The sequence below is a fragment of the Ceratosolen solmsi genome, unplaced genomic scaffold (assembly GCF_000503995.2).
Source record: "Ceratosolen solmsi marchali unplaced genomic scaffold, CerSol_1.0 scaffold6, whole genome shotgun sequence".
NCBI classification, from domain to species: domain Eukaryota; kingdom Metazoa; phylum Arthropoda; class Insecta; order Hymenoptera; family Agaonidae; genus Ceratosolen; species Ceratosolen solmsi.
The window spans coordinates 16670824-16693581 of NW_011948414.1; the positions used below are offsets into that span (position 1 = coordinate 16670824).

The 22758-nt window shown below is 24.8% G+C and overlaps 1 protein-coding gene across 1 annotated transcript; it reads left to right on the top strand.

Moving 5' to 3' along the window:
• Window positions 1–19628: 19628 nt before the first annotated feature.
• jeb (low-density lipoprotein receptor domain-containing jelly belly protein) lies at window positions 19629–21214 on the top strand. The gene is made up of 2 exons (XM_011507284.1): window positions 19629–19785; window positions 21007–21214. Exons 1-2 carry the CDS (start codon window positions 19648–19650, stop codon window positions 21064–21066), a joined length of 198 nt encoding a protein of 65 aa, XP_011505586.1. The 5' UTR covers window positions 19629–19647; the 3' UTR covers window positions 21067–21214.
• The last annotated feature ends 1544 nt before the right edge of the window (window positions 21215–22758 follow it).

The window sequence follows — 22758 nt, forward strand, 5'->3', positions numbered from 1 at the left end:
ACGAAGCTAACTGAAATTGAGAAAAGTGCCTAAGTGTCAATTGAACAAGTGTGTAGTTGTTCGCGTGCGATAGTGCAGCATAATCGGTCCAGGCTCAATTGTCCCGTATCAATTGGAGAAAGCAGGAAGGATAAAGAAAGCGAAAACGATAAAAGGAAAATACAGAAGGGCAAGAGAGAGAGAGAGAGAGAGAGAGAGAGAGAGAACGGGCGCGATCAAGCAAGCGAGCAATTAAACTAAAGCTAGAGATAAAGATAGGGAGGGAAGAGTGAGAGAGAGTGAGAGTGAGAGAGAGTGAGAGAGAGAGTGAGAGTGAGAGTGAGAGAGAGAGAGAGAGAGAGAGAGAGAGAGAGGGAGAGTGTGAGAGAGTGAGCGTGAGAGTGAGAGATATATAGATAGAGATAGAGATAGAGGTAGAGATAGGAGATAGAGATAGGAGATAGGAGATAGGAGATAGGAGATAGGAGATAGGGATAGATAGATAGATAGATAGATAGATAGATAGATAGACACAGAGAGGAAGAAAGATAATGGAAGAAGAATAGATACAGCAAATAATTAATAAAGAACGAGTGCCTTAAGCGACGAGCGACAAAATTACTTTTGACAAAGTATTACCGTTAACAGATGAATGAGAATTATCAGGAACGCAACTACAATACAGAAATCGCCTGAGAGATTGTAATATGAGAAGCGAAAAAGAAGAATACAAAGTAACGGACAATATCTGTAATCAAAAGTTTCAGCCCGTTGTGATGATGATAGGAAGAAGGTGTAGAAAGTTACCACGAGTTGCAAGAGGTCCGTGCTACTGCTGTCGTGACTACTGCATTCAGCACGGAATTGGTGAGAAGAAAAGGCAGGGTGAAAGTTGCCGTCGCTCACAAGCAAGTATTGTTCGTGCGGCGACATTGCCTGCTGCCTAATATACATACAAATCCCATATGCAAATTATAAGATTTTCGATTCCTGTCTTTAACAAATATGTATTTTTTTGTTTCTCTTCTTTTTCATTATTTGTTTGTTTGTTTGTTTGTTTGTTTGTTTGTTTGTTTTTTTTTTCTTTTTTTTTGTTTTCATTAACAATTCTTTAGGCTTTAATATAATGAGTGAAAATGTATAAATTTACCTCCCAGGTTATGCGGTACTTTTGTAAAGAATTATCAAACATATTATGTAGCAAAGATTATTAACAAGTATTAATAATTTTTTTTTCCCATTTTCAATCGATACGTAAATTTTTTTTTTTTTTTTGATTTTTAATTTTTAATCGCACATAGTCATATGTTGCATTAGTTACCATAATTAAACAAAGGAAATGGGAGTTAAGTCAAACCAAAGTCGTACACTAACATTCTTATAACTTTCTGCAGGTATATTCGCGTCCTTATTTTTTTCAATCACAATTGTTCTGCTTCGTATCTTTCTTCCCCTTTTGTTGCATTCCCAACACCTGTTGATAGCCTTAACGAACAATTCTCAATAGTATCGTTATTCGTTTAATATAAAATTAGAAAGAAAAATCCCGTATACATCTATAAAATTTCATGTAATTGTAGTAAGTACAGCTTAGTTTATTATTTATTACTGTATTTTGTGTATATAATAATTTTCATTATGAAATTCATATTTGTAAATCTTTAAATGATTGAAACAACTAAAGTAGTTAAAATAACATTTAATAGTGACATATAATGGGCTGGTAATTGTTAGAATCATTAATGACTTATAAAAGTATGCAGATATATCAAAAAAGGATTCAACATAAGTAATATATATGCAAATGAACAATTATATAATATAAAGAAAAATATATACATGAAGAGTGAAATAAAATTGTTTCTAAACATAAATTGCAGTATTTAAGGTGTACGCGAGTTACTATAAGTAGAAAATATCCGTTAAAGGCTTAGTAAATAAAAGAATATACTTTAGAAATGTTATTTTCTTTAATCCTTAATTTTTTCAATTCTCTGTCTGTCTGTCCGTCTGTCTGTCTGTCTGTCTGTCTCTCTCTCTCTCTCTCTCTCGCTCTCTCTCATTTACTCTCACTAACTCACTCTATTTTGTTCTCTTTCATTCGCCATTTCTCACACGAGTACATATATATATTTTTGTGTACATAAATACCCTTTTATATTTTCATAGATACGTACACCGATACACACACAATATGCAAATGCACCGTTACAACTTTCTGCACGAGAAAGCACAAACACACATACATAAACACTAATGCATACAGACTAATTTACGATTTATCGTCCATTGATCATTAACTATCATTTTTCATATTATTTTTCTACAATTTTATGATTATTTTTATTGAAAGAATCTTTTCATTGTCATTTATCAGATTTTCAATTTGTATCTTTAAGTATTAGCAAATAAGAGTGCGTAAATTTTTTTTTTGTCTATATAATGGAAGAAACAAATACTAAAAGTGCACAATTTTTATTTAATTTTTTACTTTAGTGCATCTGCTTTATAAGCACACTATAATACAAAGGAACAGAGTACAAGGAGTGGATCCTTCATATTCTTCTATAAACATAAGTGAAGGTATCGTAGTTATAATGCTTATTAGTATATATTTATAAAAATCTTAAGTTAATGGAAACGAAAAAAAAAAACAAAACCCAGGAAAATATATATGTACACATACATATATTTAAAATGTATGATATTCTCCTGTAAAACCCTTCCATTCCAAAAAAATGTCGAATGAACGTCTTATAATTATACTCAGATTATAATTTAAAATCTATATATATATATATATATATATATATATATATATATATATAATGATATAATAAGTATATGTGAAATCAGAAGAAAAATATAAGCAATTTGATAGTATAAGCTAAGCAAAATAAAATTTTTTATAAATATATCTGGACACATTTCATATGTCTATCAATATTCAGATGTATATAATTCGTAACCTTTATTGGCTACTTTTTATTACCGACTGATCGTTTTACAAGGATAAAATAGCATGTATGTAATTCAATCAATTATAAACAATTTTGAAATTTAATAAAATGACTAATTTATCGACTACAGCGCAATTTTAAAAGATGTCTGTACATTGCGTAAAATAATTCGGGACAATCAGAAAGAAGTGTATCAAACAAAAAACTGGAATGTAGTTAAGATAAAATTAAATTAAATTGATTTTATTGGTGAATAGTTTAATATCAATTTTTTTAATTATATCACTATTCCTTTATATTGCTTTTTTCTATTTCCCTCTCTCTCTCTCTCTCTCTCTCTCTCTCTCTCTCTCTCTATCTATCTATCTATCTATCTATCTCTCTCTTTAACTCTCTATCCATCGATCTCACCCCCTCATCCCTCACGCTCCTTATCTCACTCTCTTAATCCCTCAATTTCTTCTACATTTTCTTATATAATTTTGTATTTCTCTGACTATAAAAATTAGAAAAATTGTTGTATGGAAATAAATAAAAAGTATTTCTAATAACTAAGTGTTGTTAGTTCCACTATGCCCAAGTTCCTCCAAAGCACTATTAATAACACCATCATCATGATCCGTCAGAACACACACGATGATTTATAAAGCACCGTCACTACTACCACTATCACTACAAGCCCTTGCACGGAATACCAACACCGACCAATACTAGCAATACCTGCATTGGACACCTGCACTATTATCCGTATTATGAATCCAATCTGCATTACACGCACGTGTCTTATTATAAAATAAAGAATTATATTGATAATTATAAATATTAAAGGTGCTAAATGATACTTAGAATTTCGGTTGTAAATTTATTATATAAACTTTTGTTAATACGACCTGCTTTCAGGATAGCGAAGGAAGCCACTCCGAGACTAACGACAACACTCACAACAACAATTGAAACCTGAGATATTAAAATAATCCTACAATTAGGGCTACAAAAATAATCATCACCACTAAAAAAAAAAAAAAAAAAAAAAAAAAAAAAAAAAAAAATAAAAAAAAAATAAATAAAAAAATAAATAAATAAATAAAGCGAGTAGTTCAGTGGATTTAGCATGATAACAATCGAACAACATCTTGTGGCTGCTACACGAACCAAGATCGATATTCTATGAGCCACACCACATGTTACTCAATAGCATTTTAAAGAAGATTTGCTTAAATACTCCTACAGATAAATTGATTACAGCATTTCCTTATTATATTTCATATCCAGTATAAACGTGCCTCTCTTCGTACTCATATCTCGGTCCTTTCTCTCTCTATCACACGCACACACACACACACACACACACACACACACACGCGCGCGCACGCACGCACGCACGCACGCGCTCGCGCACTCGCGCACGCAAAAACACACACTTGTATCTCTCTCTCTCTCTCTCTCTCTCTCTTTCACTCCCTCTATTCCTCCCCCTCCCTCTCTTTCTGTATTTATCACACTGTTGCCCCCCCCTCTCTCTCTCTCTCTCTCCACACACACACACACACACTATATTTCTTTTATAACAATCATTGCAGACAACAGTTCCTTTAAAAGCTTGAATCGACAAAATAACAAACGTACTAAGTAAATAGATCAAACATAAAAAGTCTAATAAATTGGAAAGATATTATTTAATCATTGCAATCATGGCTGAATAATTTTCACTTAAAGAACAGTCGATAGATAAGGAGTTAAAGGATAAGGAAAGGAAATAAAGATAGAAGAAATAAAGACGCAAGAGAAGAACATTGAACGTAGAGAAAATGACGAATTACTTTCTCTGGCTGTTAAGCTACATAGGATTAGGTTTAGCTCTAACTCTTGCTAATCATCAGATGGCGATTGATAGTTCGCGTACGGATGAGAATCGCGCAATCTTGCCATCAACCAATTTCAAATCGCTCAAACCAACAACTACAAGTGCTGACGTACACGACTGGCTTGTGTTCGATAAACGTAAGAGGCCCAATGATGTGCTTCTATTTGACGATGTGCTGTCGGCGGTATTGGATAATTTTTACAAGAAAAAACAGCAGCATCATTCGAAAAGACCAATTGAATGGACTACAGCTAGAAATCTTCAATACAACCAAAATAGTGATAAATTGAAGAGGGAGGGGAAGAAGGAGAGAACAGTGCCAGTAGTATCGAATGAACCGAGAACGATATTTAGGAATGGCAAGCCTTATAGTTCAGTGGCTATGTATGTTGAGACTCTAGCACCAATGCATACTTTAGTAAGACCAAGGTTCGATAGAATGACGTTAAATGAAAATCTGGATCTACCAAAAGTTCGTAACTTTAGAATCAGTCCGAGCACCTCCTACGACTCGGAAGCAACAATCGTCGCATCTGCATCCAAGTCACTAGGTAAAAGAAGTCGTATACCATCCAGTATGAGAAAAGATATCAAGGAATCAGATCAGCAAAAAGTTTCTGCAGCTACGGCTGTCGCAGCAGCTACTTCCAATATGGCGTCGCAATTCATATTAAGATCAGCGAGAGGTAACAGGCAATACGATGTGCCACAAATAGGTGAGTACTCGCCCTTCCTTCTTATTATATTGCTTCCTTAATCGGTCCTCACAAATTTTTAACACAACGACAAACAACCATTACATTATGAACATATCTCAATCTCAATTAAGACGAATTAAAACTTACCGTTTAACTATACAATACGAGAAATCCAATATTACATGCATGTATTTTTGCAATTGGACAATTATAGGATAAACTTGGCTTCGCAAGGCACATGTAATTCCTATATGGTTAATTTATAAGTAATTTTTCACAATTCTATTAATGCATATTTATACCACATTATACTAAATAAATCAATTTTTTATTCTTCCACGCACTTAAAATATTTATTAACTCGTACTTTATTCTACTTGTACACACTTACTTATACAGAACTGAATCTGCCATTTTCACACTTCCAATTCTCACACATTTAATATAAATTTTAAAATTACATCATTCAAAAAATGTATTCGTGGTATTTGAATGGAACATGAAAATTTATTATATATTATTCTCATATTTCCTTTTTATCAAATCGATGAAATATTATTATTTATATTAGATGTGCCTTTATAATCTCAAGATGTCATAACTACAATTAAATAGATATATCAGAATTAAATGAATAAAATATAATCATACTATATATATTAAGTACGTTAAGGCCTAATGACGATTCGAACCATTTTTTCTCCAATATATATATATATATATATATATATGTATTTTTTTTTTTGACATATGATAAAATTTCACGAATATCCTTATTATTATTTTAATTAAGAACAATTTTTCTAAATGGTACGTTAAATATTTTAGAAATATATCAACTACTATGGAAACATTATATATATATATATATATATATAAGATAATATATTACTTTAATTCTAATAAAACTATCACATACATTGTTACTTTAAATATAAAGACTTGCAAGACATTGGCTGTCATTTTCAAAATTATTTGTAATTATAGTTGGCGCATTTATATAACAATAATTATGTATTGATATACTATAATTTATTGCTAAATGGATTAAAATTTGTTATTAATGTTTTATTTTTCTTGAATTATATTTTAATACAAATGAAAATTTTCAAAAATTTCAATAGTTTTAACATTTCTATTTCTATTTTTTTTTTAAATAAAATATTTACAGTATATTTTTATATAAGATATTTAAGGCTTTTTATTTAACTAGCAGTTACTTGTGAATATCCAATTTATATTTTATGATGATATATCTCATTAATATATTTTTTAATCTGATATTACATCGAAATAATGTGCTTTATATAAATTCTGTATTTTTTAAATTATTTTTTTTATATTTTATATTTACATACTATTTCTTTTATAAATAAGTGTTAACTTTTTAATTATTTGTGTTATTGATAATTATGTTATTTAAGCCAATAACACTAATAATTATTGTAATATTTCAGTTGTTTTGCATACTTGATACATTGATACTAGTACACTAACACTTTTAAAATTTACTTTCGAAATTCGCAAAAATTTTGAAAATAAATTTCTTATACATTTTTTTACATAAATAAAACCTTACGATTTCTTAAATTACTGCAAGTAGTAACAAATATTCTTGAAAGAACAAACGATACATATTTAAAGTTAAAAAATACTTTTCAAAAATTTAGTTCAAATTTATGCTGTGATTTGACATTTATCATTTGATTACTAAACACATGTTAAAAATTATATACATGACATTATATATATATATATATATATATATATATATATATATATGTATATATGTATTTTGTTATGCCTTGTAAATATTTTACAATATTTGAATACTAAAAGATAATACTTGTTTAATAATTGTAATCTATATTACAAAATGTATTAAATTAATTTTTTTTTGAATGCCCAAGACCTTTATGATAGTAAATAATTGTAATGTGTATTAAAGTGCTTTACAGACATACATAACTAATCGTATAATTTCAGTTTATAATATATTAAATTTATAATAAAATCTGAGTAATACAAATTTAGACGGATTACACAGTTTATAAATAGCTTTTTCCACTCGTATACTTATAATAAATCTAAGAGCGGGGGGGGGGTAGTACAATCGAAAACTGAAGAACCATTGATAAAAAATAAGTAAAAAAATTGAATAACGGCATGTTTTTAGCCACCATTTACAGATTATTGCCGAGTAGTTAGAAGGGAGTTGGGCGTAAGAGAAGGATTCTAAGTCGTGACGCTTGTGCCAGACCTAATTTATACAATTTTCTCTGACGTCGTCATTCGTGTAGAATTATGTTATCAGATACTTCTAGCCCATCACGAACGTTTACGTAGTGTTTCTAAAAACAAAGAAGGGAGAAGAAAAACGATAGCGGGGAAGATACGCTTCTAGGGGCAATGACGTAGGCAACCGCGCCCAATCGGGCGAGCCGACTAGGAGAGGGAAGAGTAGATGTAAAGAGAGAAATATAACTACTTTGTCTTCGAATAATTTTGTCAGCTTTCAATGGCTAATGAGTTATGTTCTAAATTCCGTTTCTATAATGAACGTTAGATATTTTAAGGAAGTATTATATAAAATAGATTGGAAATGAAGTTAATGAATTTACATTTTCAACCAATAACACCATCAACCAATATCTACGCTCCTTCGTTACCCATAACAAATTCACTTTTATCGTTCACTAAGGATAACAAAAAAAGTATTTTTTATAGTTTAAATTATTATTGGTATAATGTAGTGCTTTTATACGATATGCATTATTTCCAAAACATCGCCTTCGCAATTAATACGACATTTTATTTGGATTTTTTTCAAATAATACGGGATTTATGGTATGAACAATATGATTTATAACATTTTTCTCGCATAAATTAGTCATTTATATAACATCCTTAATAAATGAATAGTATTAAAATCATAATAACTTTGAAATAATTTATCGCGAATACGACAAGTGAACGATTAATTATCCAGTCTTATCTATAAGATTCCAGCCTCTGAAAATTATATATCACTAAAATTCTATAAATAAATGCAAAAAGTATCGATAAATGGCAAGCTTCATTACCGGTGTAACCATCATTAAAGTATCTTCGATGAATATACTTTTATAAACGGAAATGACAAGCCCACATTAGCATCATTGAATTCAATTATTAAATTTATTATACGAATATTTATGAGTTGCAAACTAAATTTAACAATCGCGAGATTACTCACGTAACAACAAGCTACAATTATTCTTTAAATCACTTCCTAAAATAACTAGAAAATACGTACCTAAAAGAAAATGTAGACATATGGTTGTAATAAAATAAAATTCTAAAATAAAGCTAAAAATTTTTGTAGGAGTAAAAAATTCACTTTAAAAACTTACATGTAAACTGAATTTTTTTTGTATAAAATGCTTTTTTCAATCTACTTTCTGTGGATTTTCTTTAATTTGCCAATTAATGTACTGAAACTCTTAACAATATTAGTTTTCAATGCTTTAACATTTAAAAGATTTTTAAATCTTTACTCAACATAAGCACTTTAATTCAAACCTTCGTGATTTTGAAATAAATTAATAATTAATTTTACTTGGCTTAAGAAGACTCCATATTATTCTAGCTCAACAATTAATATGGAAAATTAGTAATCATGAATAGTTAAAAGCAAAAAAAAGGGTTCTGATATACAAATACTATGCAACTTTTTCTTAACAAAGTGTTTAGACCAAAAATTTTCACTCGCTTTAAAATATTTTAAATAATTTAATATATGCGATAACTATCTATAAACAAAAGTTTAATTTTAATGTCTTATAAGTAAGATTGCAATTCACTGTTACGGCCGGCAATTCAATATAATTGTCAAGCATAATTATAATATTTATTAAAAATTTTTTCAATATAAACTTTAAATAATATAGCGTAATATTTAATATTGTATTTCAGTATATATGTACTGTATTTATTTATTTATTTTTTTTTATTATTTATTATTTATTATTTATTTATTTATTAGTATACTAATACTAATATTTCACTAATGACTCGTGACGTATTAAGTGGAAAATATATAAATGAAAAAAAAAAAATGATAATAAAGAATATCTTAATTGTGAATGGAATGAAACGAACGAGCATAATTATTACTGTATTATTTGTTAGAAATTTTTTTAATAAAAATTTATTAATAATATATACGTAATATTTTTGAAAACTCTATACTCCAAAGGCTTATTCATGCCAATCTATCGTAATACGAATGAGTGTCCATATTACAACGATGTTATACTCATCGATTAATACAGAGAGGCTATTAACCGCGCGTTCTCAATAAATAAATAAATTTTTATTAAAAAATGTCTTATAGAGATAAAATAATACATGACATTTTTGCAAAAAAAAAAAAAAATATATATATATATATATTGCAATCGTTTTTAATTACATATCTTTCTAGTGCAACTTCATAATGTTTCCTAATAAATTGAATTTTTTTATTTTTCTCCGATAGTATTTTAAATGTAGAATAAATTCTAATATAATACATTTAAAATGGAGTAAATTACACGTTATTAAAACGTATTAACGTAAGTGTAAATAAGAAAATTTTTTTTTTTTTAATTTAAATTCCTTCTTGCAAATATTTAAGATTGTTATATTTATGTTAATTTAAATTCATTTACATTTAGGTTCTATTTAATTTAAATTATATTTAAAATATGAGTAATTATTACACAAGATACAATAAATGTGTATAATAAAATGCAATATATCAATATATACATATACATACATATGCATACATATGCATACGGATATATATATATGTGTCATATAAATATATGTCATATTTTTATATATATATATATATATATAAAATAATATCTGTGTAAAGAACAAAATTTAATACGTTAAAAATATTCAATTATAAAATTTGTATTTTTCATAAGTATTTATGGATGATTATTTATATTCTAAATATGCAGCTTCAAAATTTTATATGTGTATTAATAATTATATTCTATCGTTCATAATAAATAAGAAATAATACAAAATACATAATAAACATTAAATCGAAAATTGTATATTTTTAAAAATTAATTTCACATTACACGCGCATGCATACACTCGTGCACAAACATGTGTTATATATATATATGTGTTATATATATATATATATATATAATTGTTAGAATAATTATATAAAAATTATATGAAAACTTTATTCGTGTAAATATTTCAGTAATGTGTAAAATAAAATTTTAAGAATCAATGTGAAAAAGAAGAAAAGCATAATTTATTATAATTATTATAATTATAATAATAAGTGGTCTATTTGGGGAAGGTAATAGATTGTTTGGCTCGAGACATTTGACGATGATAAAACTAGATAGTACTCTATGTAGTTAATTAAATATAGAAAAATATATTTATATTAAATATATTTTCATATTTTATAACATAAATAGTATTGTTTTTTAATTTTTGTATAGTAATTTTAAGTTGTAGTAAACAATTGTAAAGTAATTTGTAATTGTAATAGTTAATTAATTGTATAATCAACACAGTCTGAACAAATATTTAAACTATATATCAATTAAAATAAAATAATTTCTGTTCAAAATAAATTGAATACATCGTTCATTAAAAAAAAGTAACAAAAATTACGCTTTATAATGTTGAAGAGTATATTTATTTTTGATAATAAAATTATGAAAGAACATTAGAATAAATATGAGAATGATAAGATATATTTAGAAATAAATTTTAGCTTAGATGATATTCAGGAAATAGTAAATAATATATGGTTACAATGGAGAATTTAATAGGAAAAAATAAATATGATAGATATATAATAATCGAATAGTTCTAAATAATTAAAATTTTGTATAAATTTCTTATAAATACAAATGTAAATAATATTGACATTAAGAATTTCTTAATTACATATGTTCATTTTATAATAAAATCTAATAATCCTTTTAGTTTAATGATTTTATATTTTTATCATATGAAAATAAAATACTAAACATTGATGTTGTTATAAAAAAGCTAATTATTATTATCAATATAAACTTTACGAGTGTAAATTCTGCTATAGTTATAAATTAAATCAAATAGGTTACTTATGCAGCTAGAGAATTTGTAGAATTAAACTAGTAATTTGTAATATTAAAGTACTCACTTCAACCAACTTTTCTCTCATATTGTCACCTACGTCATAATATATAACCTCTTCAAATACTCTAGAAATAAAAGTACAAGTAGCGTCATATAAGCTATATTTATAAGATTCCTACTCATATATGGAAACTTATTACATAGCTTATGTTACCAATACTAGGAAAATAAAGCTATATTTAAGCCTTTGACGTTTTCTATGATGACGAGTCCGTTATGCATGACGTATTCAAGTATACATAATACCAAAGGTATATTATAATAATTTATATCCCTAAGGTTTGTCAATTCAAAAAAAAGTCGTTAGTTTCTCGGATTCAACCTTAATTTTTTTTTTGATTTTTTTTTTTTTTTTTTTTTTGATTTTTTTCAGTAAGACGAAAGCGGCATTAATCTTACAATCTACATTTATTATTTACGTCGCTATCAAAATCATAAAATCATAGAACGAATAAAATCACATATACAATTATATTTCGACATTAATGTTTTACCTTTATGTGTAGTTCTTCCAAACGTATATCGTTATAAATTCAATGCAATCATTGTATTCTTTATAGATTAAAAGACTTTAAATTAAAGAAAATTTTATTCATAAATATAGTTTAATGATATAACTTAAACATATATTGAAACAACATCGTTCATTTATAGGTATAATAATTAAAAAAAACCACACTATATAAAAAGTTTAAAATAGACAATGATAATAAATGTTTAAAATATAAATACTAAACATTTTTCACATTATTAATTTATTTTTAGATTTTTAAGTAATTCTCTTCGATGCTTATCTCATTATAAAAGATGATTTATATAATTTTATTATGTATTAACAAACGATATAAAAATTGATAATTGATGATATACTAAATCTAAGGGGCATAGTAATGAGTATTATAACAATTTTTTGCCTAATTTTGTAGGTTAAATTATACATTTTTACAATAAAACGCATAAATAAATAAAAAAAAAATATACAGAATTATAATTAAAGTCATTAGAAAAAAAATGCATTTTTAAAAAATATTCAAAAATATATCCATTATATTTGTTGTTATTATGTTATTTATCATATCATATATTATAATATCATATTATAATATTATATATAATAATAAATATATAATATTATAATATTATAATATAATGTCATATAAAAATATGATGTTATTTAATTTTTTTTAAATAATTAAACAATTATTTTTACGTTTATTATTATGCTCATATTTCGAAAGAAATTGCACCGATTAATTGACGATCGACTTATTATTATATTTTATAAATATATTCCTAACTCGGCGAATAATTTTAACAAATTTTTTCAACTAATATAAATATAATAATATTATTTTGTAATTCCATTAGTTTTGGAAGTAATTTTTTGAGTGGACATCTTATCTGCCGATTCTTTTAAATATCGAAACTTTCCATGAGATTATTTATTAAAGCAATAATATAATAGAATTTTCTGAGAGAAAATAATAGGTGTTTAATAGTTATTATTATATATTTATTGAATTAATTTTTAAAACAACTCTATAGTCTTCGTTAGTAATATTATACGAACAATGATTTTTATAAATAAAATTCATGGTTCTGAAATATTGTTGATATCATGAACTTTGTTTAGAAATAATTGAAATATAAACGTTTTATTGCTTTGATTTATACACATAAATTAAGGATTCTTCCTCGCTGTTGTCATGATGAATTTAATGACAATTGATTTACATTTAGATTTTATTATAATATATTCAGAATTTAACTTTACAGTTTACAATAAAACTTTATTCATTACAATATTGTATATGTAAATTTAAAATTATATTAAATTACCTTCTTTTTAATATTATTAATTTACTTATTTCTATATATATATATATATATATTATTTATCCACATGCATACGTCTTTCAAAGTCACTGCAGACAATAAACGATAGAGTGTTTAAAAAGATATTGATGATACGCTGTAACAGCTAAATAAAAGCATTTTATAATTTTCATCTGTACATTGATTTATATTAATTTATTAGTTAATATATCAACTTTATGATATGAGCGTTTGCTTGTAGAAAATCGCTCCTGTCTCAGAGATATGCAAATATGCAAACATATTCTCGCCTATTTACCTAAAGATTAATTACAGCATTATACGTTACGATGAAAGTTTTTAAATTTTCCTAAAAAGATAGACGTTTTATTACGTAAAATTGGATATTAAAAAATAATATATTTACAAAAATTTTATTTAATTTATACTGACTAGTAGAATAATTTGACAACATTTTCATTTTAATTACAATCTACATATTAATGAGCTTGAAATTTAATTCTAATTCATTTTATTGATTGTTAATACAATCTGTATAATTTATTCAATTTGTTGTATTTAATTTAGGATTTAATTAAAAATGATATTAAATTAAATATTTTAGATTACAATTATCTGATAATATATGAAAAAAATATTCCCAAAATATGTTTATTTAAATTTATAAATCTAATTGTCTTAAAAATTTTCATACACATTTTTTAACGAAGATAATTCTGGTTTACAATAGCGCGAACACATATTTTACAAATGAACCATCAATTTATTTAAATAAGTGCTCTCTTATTGTACGGAATTAAATGAATTCAATAATTCGGTTTTTAAAATAGTAAATATAATTATCAGTAATGTGTATGTAGCAAACGATAAAAGTAAATATTGTATGACAATATACGTATAATATGACCCTCATATCAATAAAACTCAATTTTGATAACTTTTTATCATATTTAATAATTAAATTCACAAGAAATTAAACTATAAAAATTCTTTTGAATAAAATTGATTATAAAATTTTCGAAAATAATATAATAAATAAATTTCATTCATCGGAAAAAAAAAAAATATTGAAAGGAAAACGTATGATGAACTTATAATTTTATTTTATTGTTGTATTAATTTGTATGTTAAAAAGATTTAAAATTATTGAATAAAATAGCCATAATTTCTTTGCTTTTTCATTCAAACAAACTAATTACGCAAAATTATGCAAATTTAACATAATATAAACGTCATTTGCACCAATTACTGATGTATTAATATTGTAATTAGGTTTGATTAATTAAAATAATTAGATTATTCCATTGAATAAATATCTATATTTATTTATTTATTTATTTTTTTTTTTTCATTTATAATAATTTTTTACATTACAATATATTATTTATTACGAAGATATTAATAAAAGAAAAATTCTCCTGTATACTTCCGACGGAATATATATTTATATTTTTATTAGAACCTAAATATAGATGATTATTATAGGTGATTATTTTATAAGCTCAAATTTACAAATTTAGTAAAAATCATTAGACTATGATTATTTCGTAATAATTATTTTTAATTATATATATTAATAAATATTTGAATACGATCAATTATTTTTAGGATATAGATGTTTTGATTTATAAATGTAATGTAGTACATTTGACTCGAATGTATGTATTATATTTCGTTGTCATCTATTCCATATATAGATCCACACAGGTTTCAGAATTTCTCATTTTTTTGACGATTTATTTGATAGGAAATAAAGTTCAATTTTCAATTATGATGAAATAAATGAAAGTTTTATAACTAAATTCAATTTTATTATTTATAATTACAAGTATGTGAATTAAGCTTTTTAAAAAAACAATATAATATTATACAGATTAAAACATATTTTGCCTTTAGGGATTAGTTACGTTTATATGTAAAACAATATTTTTGTATTTACAGCTTATGGTTATTTATATATCTATTAATCTTCAATGAAATAAATATTTCATTTTTCATTTATTAAATAATATATGGTATAATTTCAGTTTTAACTATGTAGTCAATTATTATATAATAAAAGCGTGTAATGTATATATGCACAATGTATTTAAATATATTACATTTAAAATTATAAGTGAAATATAAAATGATTAACTGCAAAATGCATTTAATTATCTGTATATAAATTTATGATATTATCACTCGTGGAATAACTTTATTAAATAAAATATCAAGCATTATGTTTTTCAAGTATATTATGTTACTATTTTATATATGTTATATAGAATTATATAAAATAGATGAAGATAAAAGATAAAACAGGAAATAGGTAATATTTATAAATTCTTGAAATTTAAAGTAATTTATGGTATGAGTGAGAACGGTATATAAAAAAATAATTATTATTATATTTAGAAGGCTAGTATGTAGAGAGAAATAAAAAAGAGTTTCTCTTTTATATGCTTTTGGGAGCCTAAAAAAAGCAAAAGTCATTGACATCGCAAAATACTCACTTATTAAACCGTATATAAGGTTTCCAGATTTACAGAGCTCGTATGTCTCGTCTTGTATACCAAACTAAGGCTTCTTAATCATTGTCTCAAAAGCAATAAAAATTATCTAAATTAAAGAAAAAAAGTCTGAATATAATAAATTTTCGTAATTACAATTTCATTACAGAAACTATAATATGAATAATAAACAAAACATTTTTAACAGAAAAAAGTTAAAATAACAAGCAAGTAACAATATTTACAGAATTGTTGACATTCGTCGTAATCTTCGCTGTAATACAGTTTTTCAAAAATTTGTATATTAAATCATTATGTAACAACATTACATGATTATAAGTTAATTTCATTACAAAAAACAAATAAAAATATACTTTGATTCTATCTTACTCTTTTATTATATTATCCGTTTTAAAATACTTATATAATAATAATCAAATAACTTTATAAAATATAATCAATTAACCAAATAATAATAATAATAATAATAATAATAATAATAATAATAATAATAATAATAATAATAATAATAGGAAATTTAATTATATTTGTATAACAATAAAGAGCAAAGCAATATATAGCGATAATAAAGAAATTTAAAAAGAAGTTTATATAAAAAAAAAAAATAGATAGAAAACTTTAACCATTTATTCTGGAAATCATAATAATAAAGTTATATCTTCGTTATATATTATTGAATGATATAACCTTTGAGGTCCAATTGACTTTAAAAGAAGTTTTTAATCGCTGGTTGAAGCGCCGATTCCGTTTAGATTGTTCAGTTATATTCCAAAACTTCAACACGAAATACGTCTTGAAATTTTTATGCAGTTGCTTATCATCTTAATTGAAAAATACGAAATATTTAAACAGATAGACCTCAGGATATATTATCAATATAATTTGTTGAATAAATTTAATGATAATATGCTAACATTTTATTTCAATGATTAATATATTAATTGTTGTACCGATGTAAAACGATAAATTACGATAAATTATGAAACTATATATTACTCAAAACTTATATCCTTTTTCGCAAATATGTAATTAACAAGTTCTGATATCGTCTAATGATTATTTATATCCAAATATATTATTAATTTTCTATCACTGAAGAACATATCAATATTTTTTTTAAATGTTTACTGTGTTTTTTTTTAAATTTTTGTATAAATTTTTTGTTTAAATTTATATTATAATTTCTCTTCTGATTTAAATTAAGAATACATTCCAAAATATTTAACTTTTTTTTTTTTAAAGTTTTTAATATTTTTAATTTTAGTGTTGAAAATATCACGTATTACTTACCTTATTATGTATCTGATATACTGTAAAATTTTAATATCTTATAATTCCTTCAAAACGAACCATAATGTTTAATAAACTTAACATATTAATTCCTAGATCATTCATACTAATAATCTTTGCAATATTTAATAGTGAAAAAGTCGATATTGATCTTTTATATGTACATATATATATATATATATATATATATATATATATATATATATACTCGTATGCTTAGTAATGATTTGTAATTATATGTGATTTATTAAAAAATTGTTTATTTTGGATCGATTATCTAATCCGCGGTATATAAAATAAATACATATATTAATCATTAAAAGATTTTTAAATATTATGATAATAAATTATCATAATCGTAATATCTTTTTTTATTGTTTTTAAATTTTAAATAATCTTAAAAATAAACTCGTATTTCTGTTTTTGCCTTTTTTGCTTGGAATTTTATTTTTCGGTGATCGTTAATTTAAATTACGATGATTGTTTCTCAGTGTTTATTGAAAGCCGTTTTTATCTTTAAAATAATTTCAATATATCCAAGTTTATTTTAGTAAACTTTACCTTAGATTTTTAAAATTTTAAGAATTTATGCTTTTTATTATAAATTATTTTTGAATTATTTATATTTAAAAGCCTTAACGTTTATTTATATGTATACCATTATATATATATTCATGTGCGTGGGCGCGTCCTTGTGCATTTATAAATCACTAATAGCATTAAAAATCAATGTTTTCAAATAAATATAAATTCTGCTTTTATTGGTTACAAATTGTATATATATTTTTAAAAATGAAATATGCATTTTGTACGTAGGTCATTGACGTAGGTGACATTGAATAAAATTTTTAAATTAAATCAATCAAATATAATTAATTAAAGAAGAAGTTCTTTAATTAATGTTGAATTTAATTAATAAAATCTTTATATTTATGTTCTAAATTTTTGTAATAAATTGAATTGAAAGTATGAAAAATTTACTTAAAATTAATATTTGCAATTAAATGTGGATATCATACTTATTCGCATTTCACTTATAGTGGCATTAAATTATGTAATTAAAAAATTAATGTTAAGACGCGTATTAATTTTAATGCCAAAGAACTTTTATGTTCTGATATTATTCTTAATGTAAAAGAGATTCATCGTTTTAGATTAAAAATATGATATGATCTTCCTTTTATACTTTTATAGATTATAATATTTATTCATAAGTTATTAATTTTTAAAATTTTATATAGTTGCATCAATAAATAGATCAAAGAAAATTTGTACTTCAGTATTTATAAACTAATTTCCATAAGTGCATTAATGAATCAATAAAAAAAAGATTTATATGTACTTCGTGATCTGGTGGGAGAGTAAAAAATAATATCTAGTATTAAAGGAATTAAATGATAATTTATGACGCTTTTAATACGATTAAAAATATTATTTTTTATCACTTATAATGTGTATGCTGACCATGAAAAGGATACTATGGTTAAATGATTAGAATTTTACTTAATACAGTTCTAGTTAAAAATAAATTCTGATTAAAAAATATTATAAATCATTGCATTATGCATTTATTAATTGTATAAAGTTTTTCAATAAAGTCTAAGTCATTGTAAAGATATTAGTGAAAATGAGTTCGATATTATGTAGTCATGAATGCACACAAAATCCTTTATGTTATATCTATATGCTATATTTTTATATGAATTATAATAAACTAAGCTTAGGTGGAAAAATGTTTAGTACACAAAAAACATAGAAAAATAGAAAAAGCAGCGAGTTTTTAAAGAAAAATTTTGATTAGCGCTAATTGATAAGGTTTTATAAAATTTTATTGACATGGAAAACTTATGTTTATGATGTTTTATAAAAGCATTTTGAAGGTACATTGTCGGTGACAATTAAATTTATTTTATCGATAAATAACGATGTTCCTTTAATTGTTATTCTTTCGTGGCATAAATATTGGCATTAACCTGCAACGTGGAAACTTATATAAAAAATAATTAAACTTATTAAAATGCATGATTTAATTATTCAAATGAATTGCATTAAAAATTTTAATGTAATATTTTCATTTCTAATCCTTTTTAATGGATTAAGCAATTTTTCAAACTCGATGCTCAAGTGATCTATAAATAATGTGAAATTCAATCTATGCATTATAACAAAGTATACAAACGTCATATAATGTTAATAGCAAATAAAAACAGCCAAATAAAAAGAAATACAATGGGATTGAGTGAATACTTATAGCGAGATCTTTGACTATCGATCCAACTATGATTTACATTTCAGAATGTCCATTATCGGACGATGGCATGGAGAGATTCGCGTGTCCTAATGCCGATCGAATGGGAAGATATCGTTGCATCGATGATCACGTGCTCTGTGACGGTTTTATAGATTGTCCAATGGGAGAGGATGAGGATAGACAGGCGTGCATGTTCTATAAAACCGTAAGTAATATTTGGACTTTCGCATAAATTCTATAAATACGTAAGAGCTTACGCGCTTCACTTGCATTTTATAATGACTCGAATCATTTCCCTATTGTCTCTTTATTATAATTACAAGTTTTTAATATTTTCATTATACAAATACATTACAATAATTGCCTCTTAATCGTGTGAATGCATTTTGTAAATATATTTTATCGAACATTGGATAATTTGACGAATGCAGTTTTTCAACGAATTAGTAACAATTTCCGCGACAAATTCAAATTAAGTAGCTTCAGTTTCCCTAATTAAAATATATATAAAAGTCATCGCTTGCGTATAAATTATATAATATAAATTACACTATTCGATATAAAATATATTATAATCAAAATTTTGTCATTATTAAAATTCATAGATGAAACATTTGTTATTTCAAATATAATGTAAGCAAATAAAGCACACGAGTGATTCTAATTTAAATTATTACATTCATATAAATATCTAAATTGGTTCTATCAATTGGCTTTCAAAATAGTAATTAATTTTGATTTTTTTTAGTAAAGAAAAGTATATTCATCCTTCACTACTTTATATAGCTTAAACGTCAGCAAAAGCTTTTAATCAGCATTAGATAATCGATTGTAATTTACCAATTAATATTTTATTTTTACATTGTATATAAAATAAAATTAATTAGGTATTTTCTTCAGATTTTTTCTTCTCTTTCGCGACAAGTTCACAACTTCTTCGTACCATAATTTTTGCATATATTTCACCTCGTCAACTGGCACTAAATCACCTTTATACTTAAATTGCAACATCTTATGTACTTTTCTGCAAGCCAAGCAAACTTCTGATTTCAATGCTTGAAAAGTAGTTAAAAAAAAAAAAAAAAAAAAAAAAAAAAAAAAAAAAAAAAAAAATGAAACTCTTATTTAAACAATGCATCCGCGCTTTTCATTATATTTGAATAAGCACGCGTACATTTTCTCGTTTAGCTTCACAGAAGCCACTTAAACTCACTATATGCGCTTGAGAATGAGAGTGATTGTACGAGAGAAACGCGAAGAAAGAGTTTTTACGGGCATAGGGCGTATGAGGGGAGAGAGAGACTGAATAAACTTTGATGTAGACTTAGCTCCTTTTCTCTTTCGAGACCACATTCCATACACTCGTAACATCTCACGTACGTGTACTAATCTCTGATCATATTGTTTTCCTTTCATTTTGTTACAGACAAAAGCGCACCTCGATGTACTGGCGGATGCTTTACTGCGGTGGGCAAGAGGTCGTTAATAAAACTGCATTTAGATTTTCACATATTGATACACTACGTATGGATATTCAAAAAGAAAATGATAATGATGATGGAAACAAAGAGATGGTTGCGATTGCTCAAGTCCAATCATTTATAAGCGTGAACAATAATTTTTTTTTTTTTTTTTTTTTTTTCACCCCTTCACGTTATAACACTAGTTTTTCGTTCTTGTTCCTCTTACTGCGAATATTATTTAGAATATTCATACTTTTATACACACACGTGTATACTTATAAGATACTCTTATGCTCATATTTTTTTTTAATCTTCAATTTTATAGTTTCTTCATTTTTTTACAAACTTGTAATATATTAATCATTTTATCTTTCTGCCTAATAATTATTTAATATAAATAAATCCTTTACTGTACATCGTCGTGATAGTTTAAGCTCCTGCAGTGGCTTTTCTTCGCAGAATTGTTAATATCATCGTTCATATTCAGCATTCAATTAATTAGGATGTAGTAACTAATTCAAGAAATAGATGATTAATAACGAAAAAGAAAAGAAAAAAATTAATATTGCAACATTCTATGTATGATAATCAAAATCAATATTTACAAAATTTCCACAGCATGCATTAAACGGTACAATTATCGGACAATGAAAAATAAATAGAAGAAATTTATGAAGATCAATGAAAATAATTAGCACGCGCATATTCAATAATTTCTGTAAATCGATTTTAGAATAATGAGAACAACATATTAAAGAAAGTAAGAATACAGTAGTGAGTGAATTAACGTATGCGGTAAATAAAACAAATAGATTTGTTGCATACGCACATCCAAATACGTGTGTTTTTATGCATATAGGTTGTATTTAAATAAAATATTTTATTCGAATTTGAAAGAGTGCGTACTAATATCAGGCTATTATTTAACTCGCTGAAAGAATTAATTTGACCAAAAAAATAAAACAAAAAAACAAAAAAAAAAAAAAAAAAAAAAGAATAAAAGAAAATAGAAATAATTATGAAAATATAAGTAGAAGATAAATCGATACCTCAATCAACAAATTTAAATTTAGGTATCGATAACTTTTCATTTTATCAATCAAGCAAAAAAATATAGTTGAACAAATAAAAATAAAATGTGCAAAATGTATGAATGGCAAATAAAAAATGCTCACATAATAAAATTAAAAGGTATATATATATATATATATATATATATACATATATATATACACGTATAACGCCGGGGTAAACAACGATGAATGTTTTTCTTCTCGTATTCTTTTAAATAGCATTAATATACGCGTGTTTGAAAAAGAATCTCATACGAAATGAGAATATGGAAGAAAAGAAAGACAGAAAGAAAGAACGAGAGAATATATAAGAAAAGACGAAAGGGAGTATTTGCGTATGTACTAGTGAGAGAGAAATGAAAGGAAGAAAAATGAATAAGATGAGAAACGGTAAATGTATATCATATTAATAAAATAAAATAAGAAAAATAAGGAACGAATGAATATAGCCACATGGTACAATCGGACGTTAGTTTTCTGCAATAACTAATGAATTAATCAAGAAAATACAGAGAAATTGAAGCGTCAAAGATAGATCTTTTTTAATGTATTGTCTCTGACTGAATTTTACCTACATTACTACTTCTTGTCTTTTTTTCTTTTTTTTTCTTTATTTTTTTTTTTTTTTTTTTTTTTTTTTTT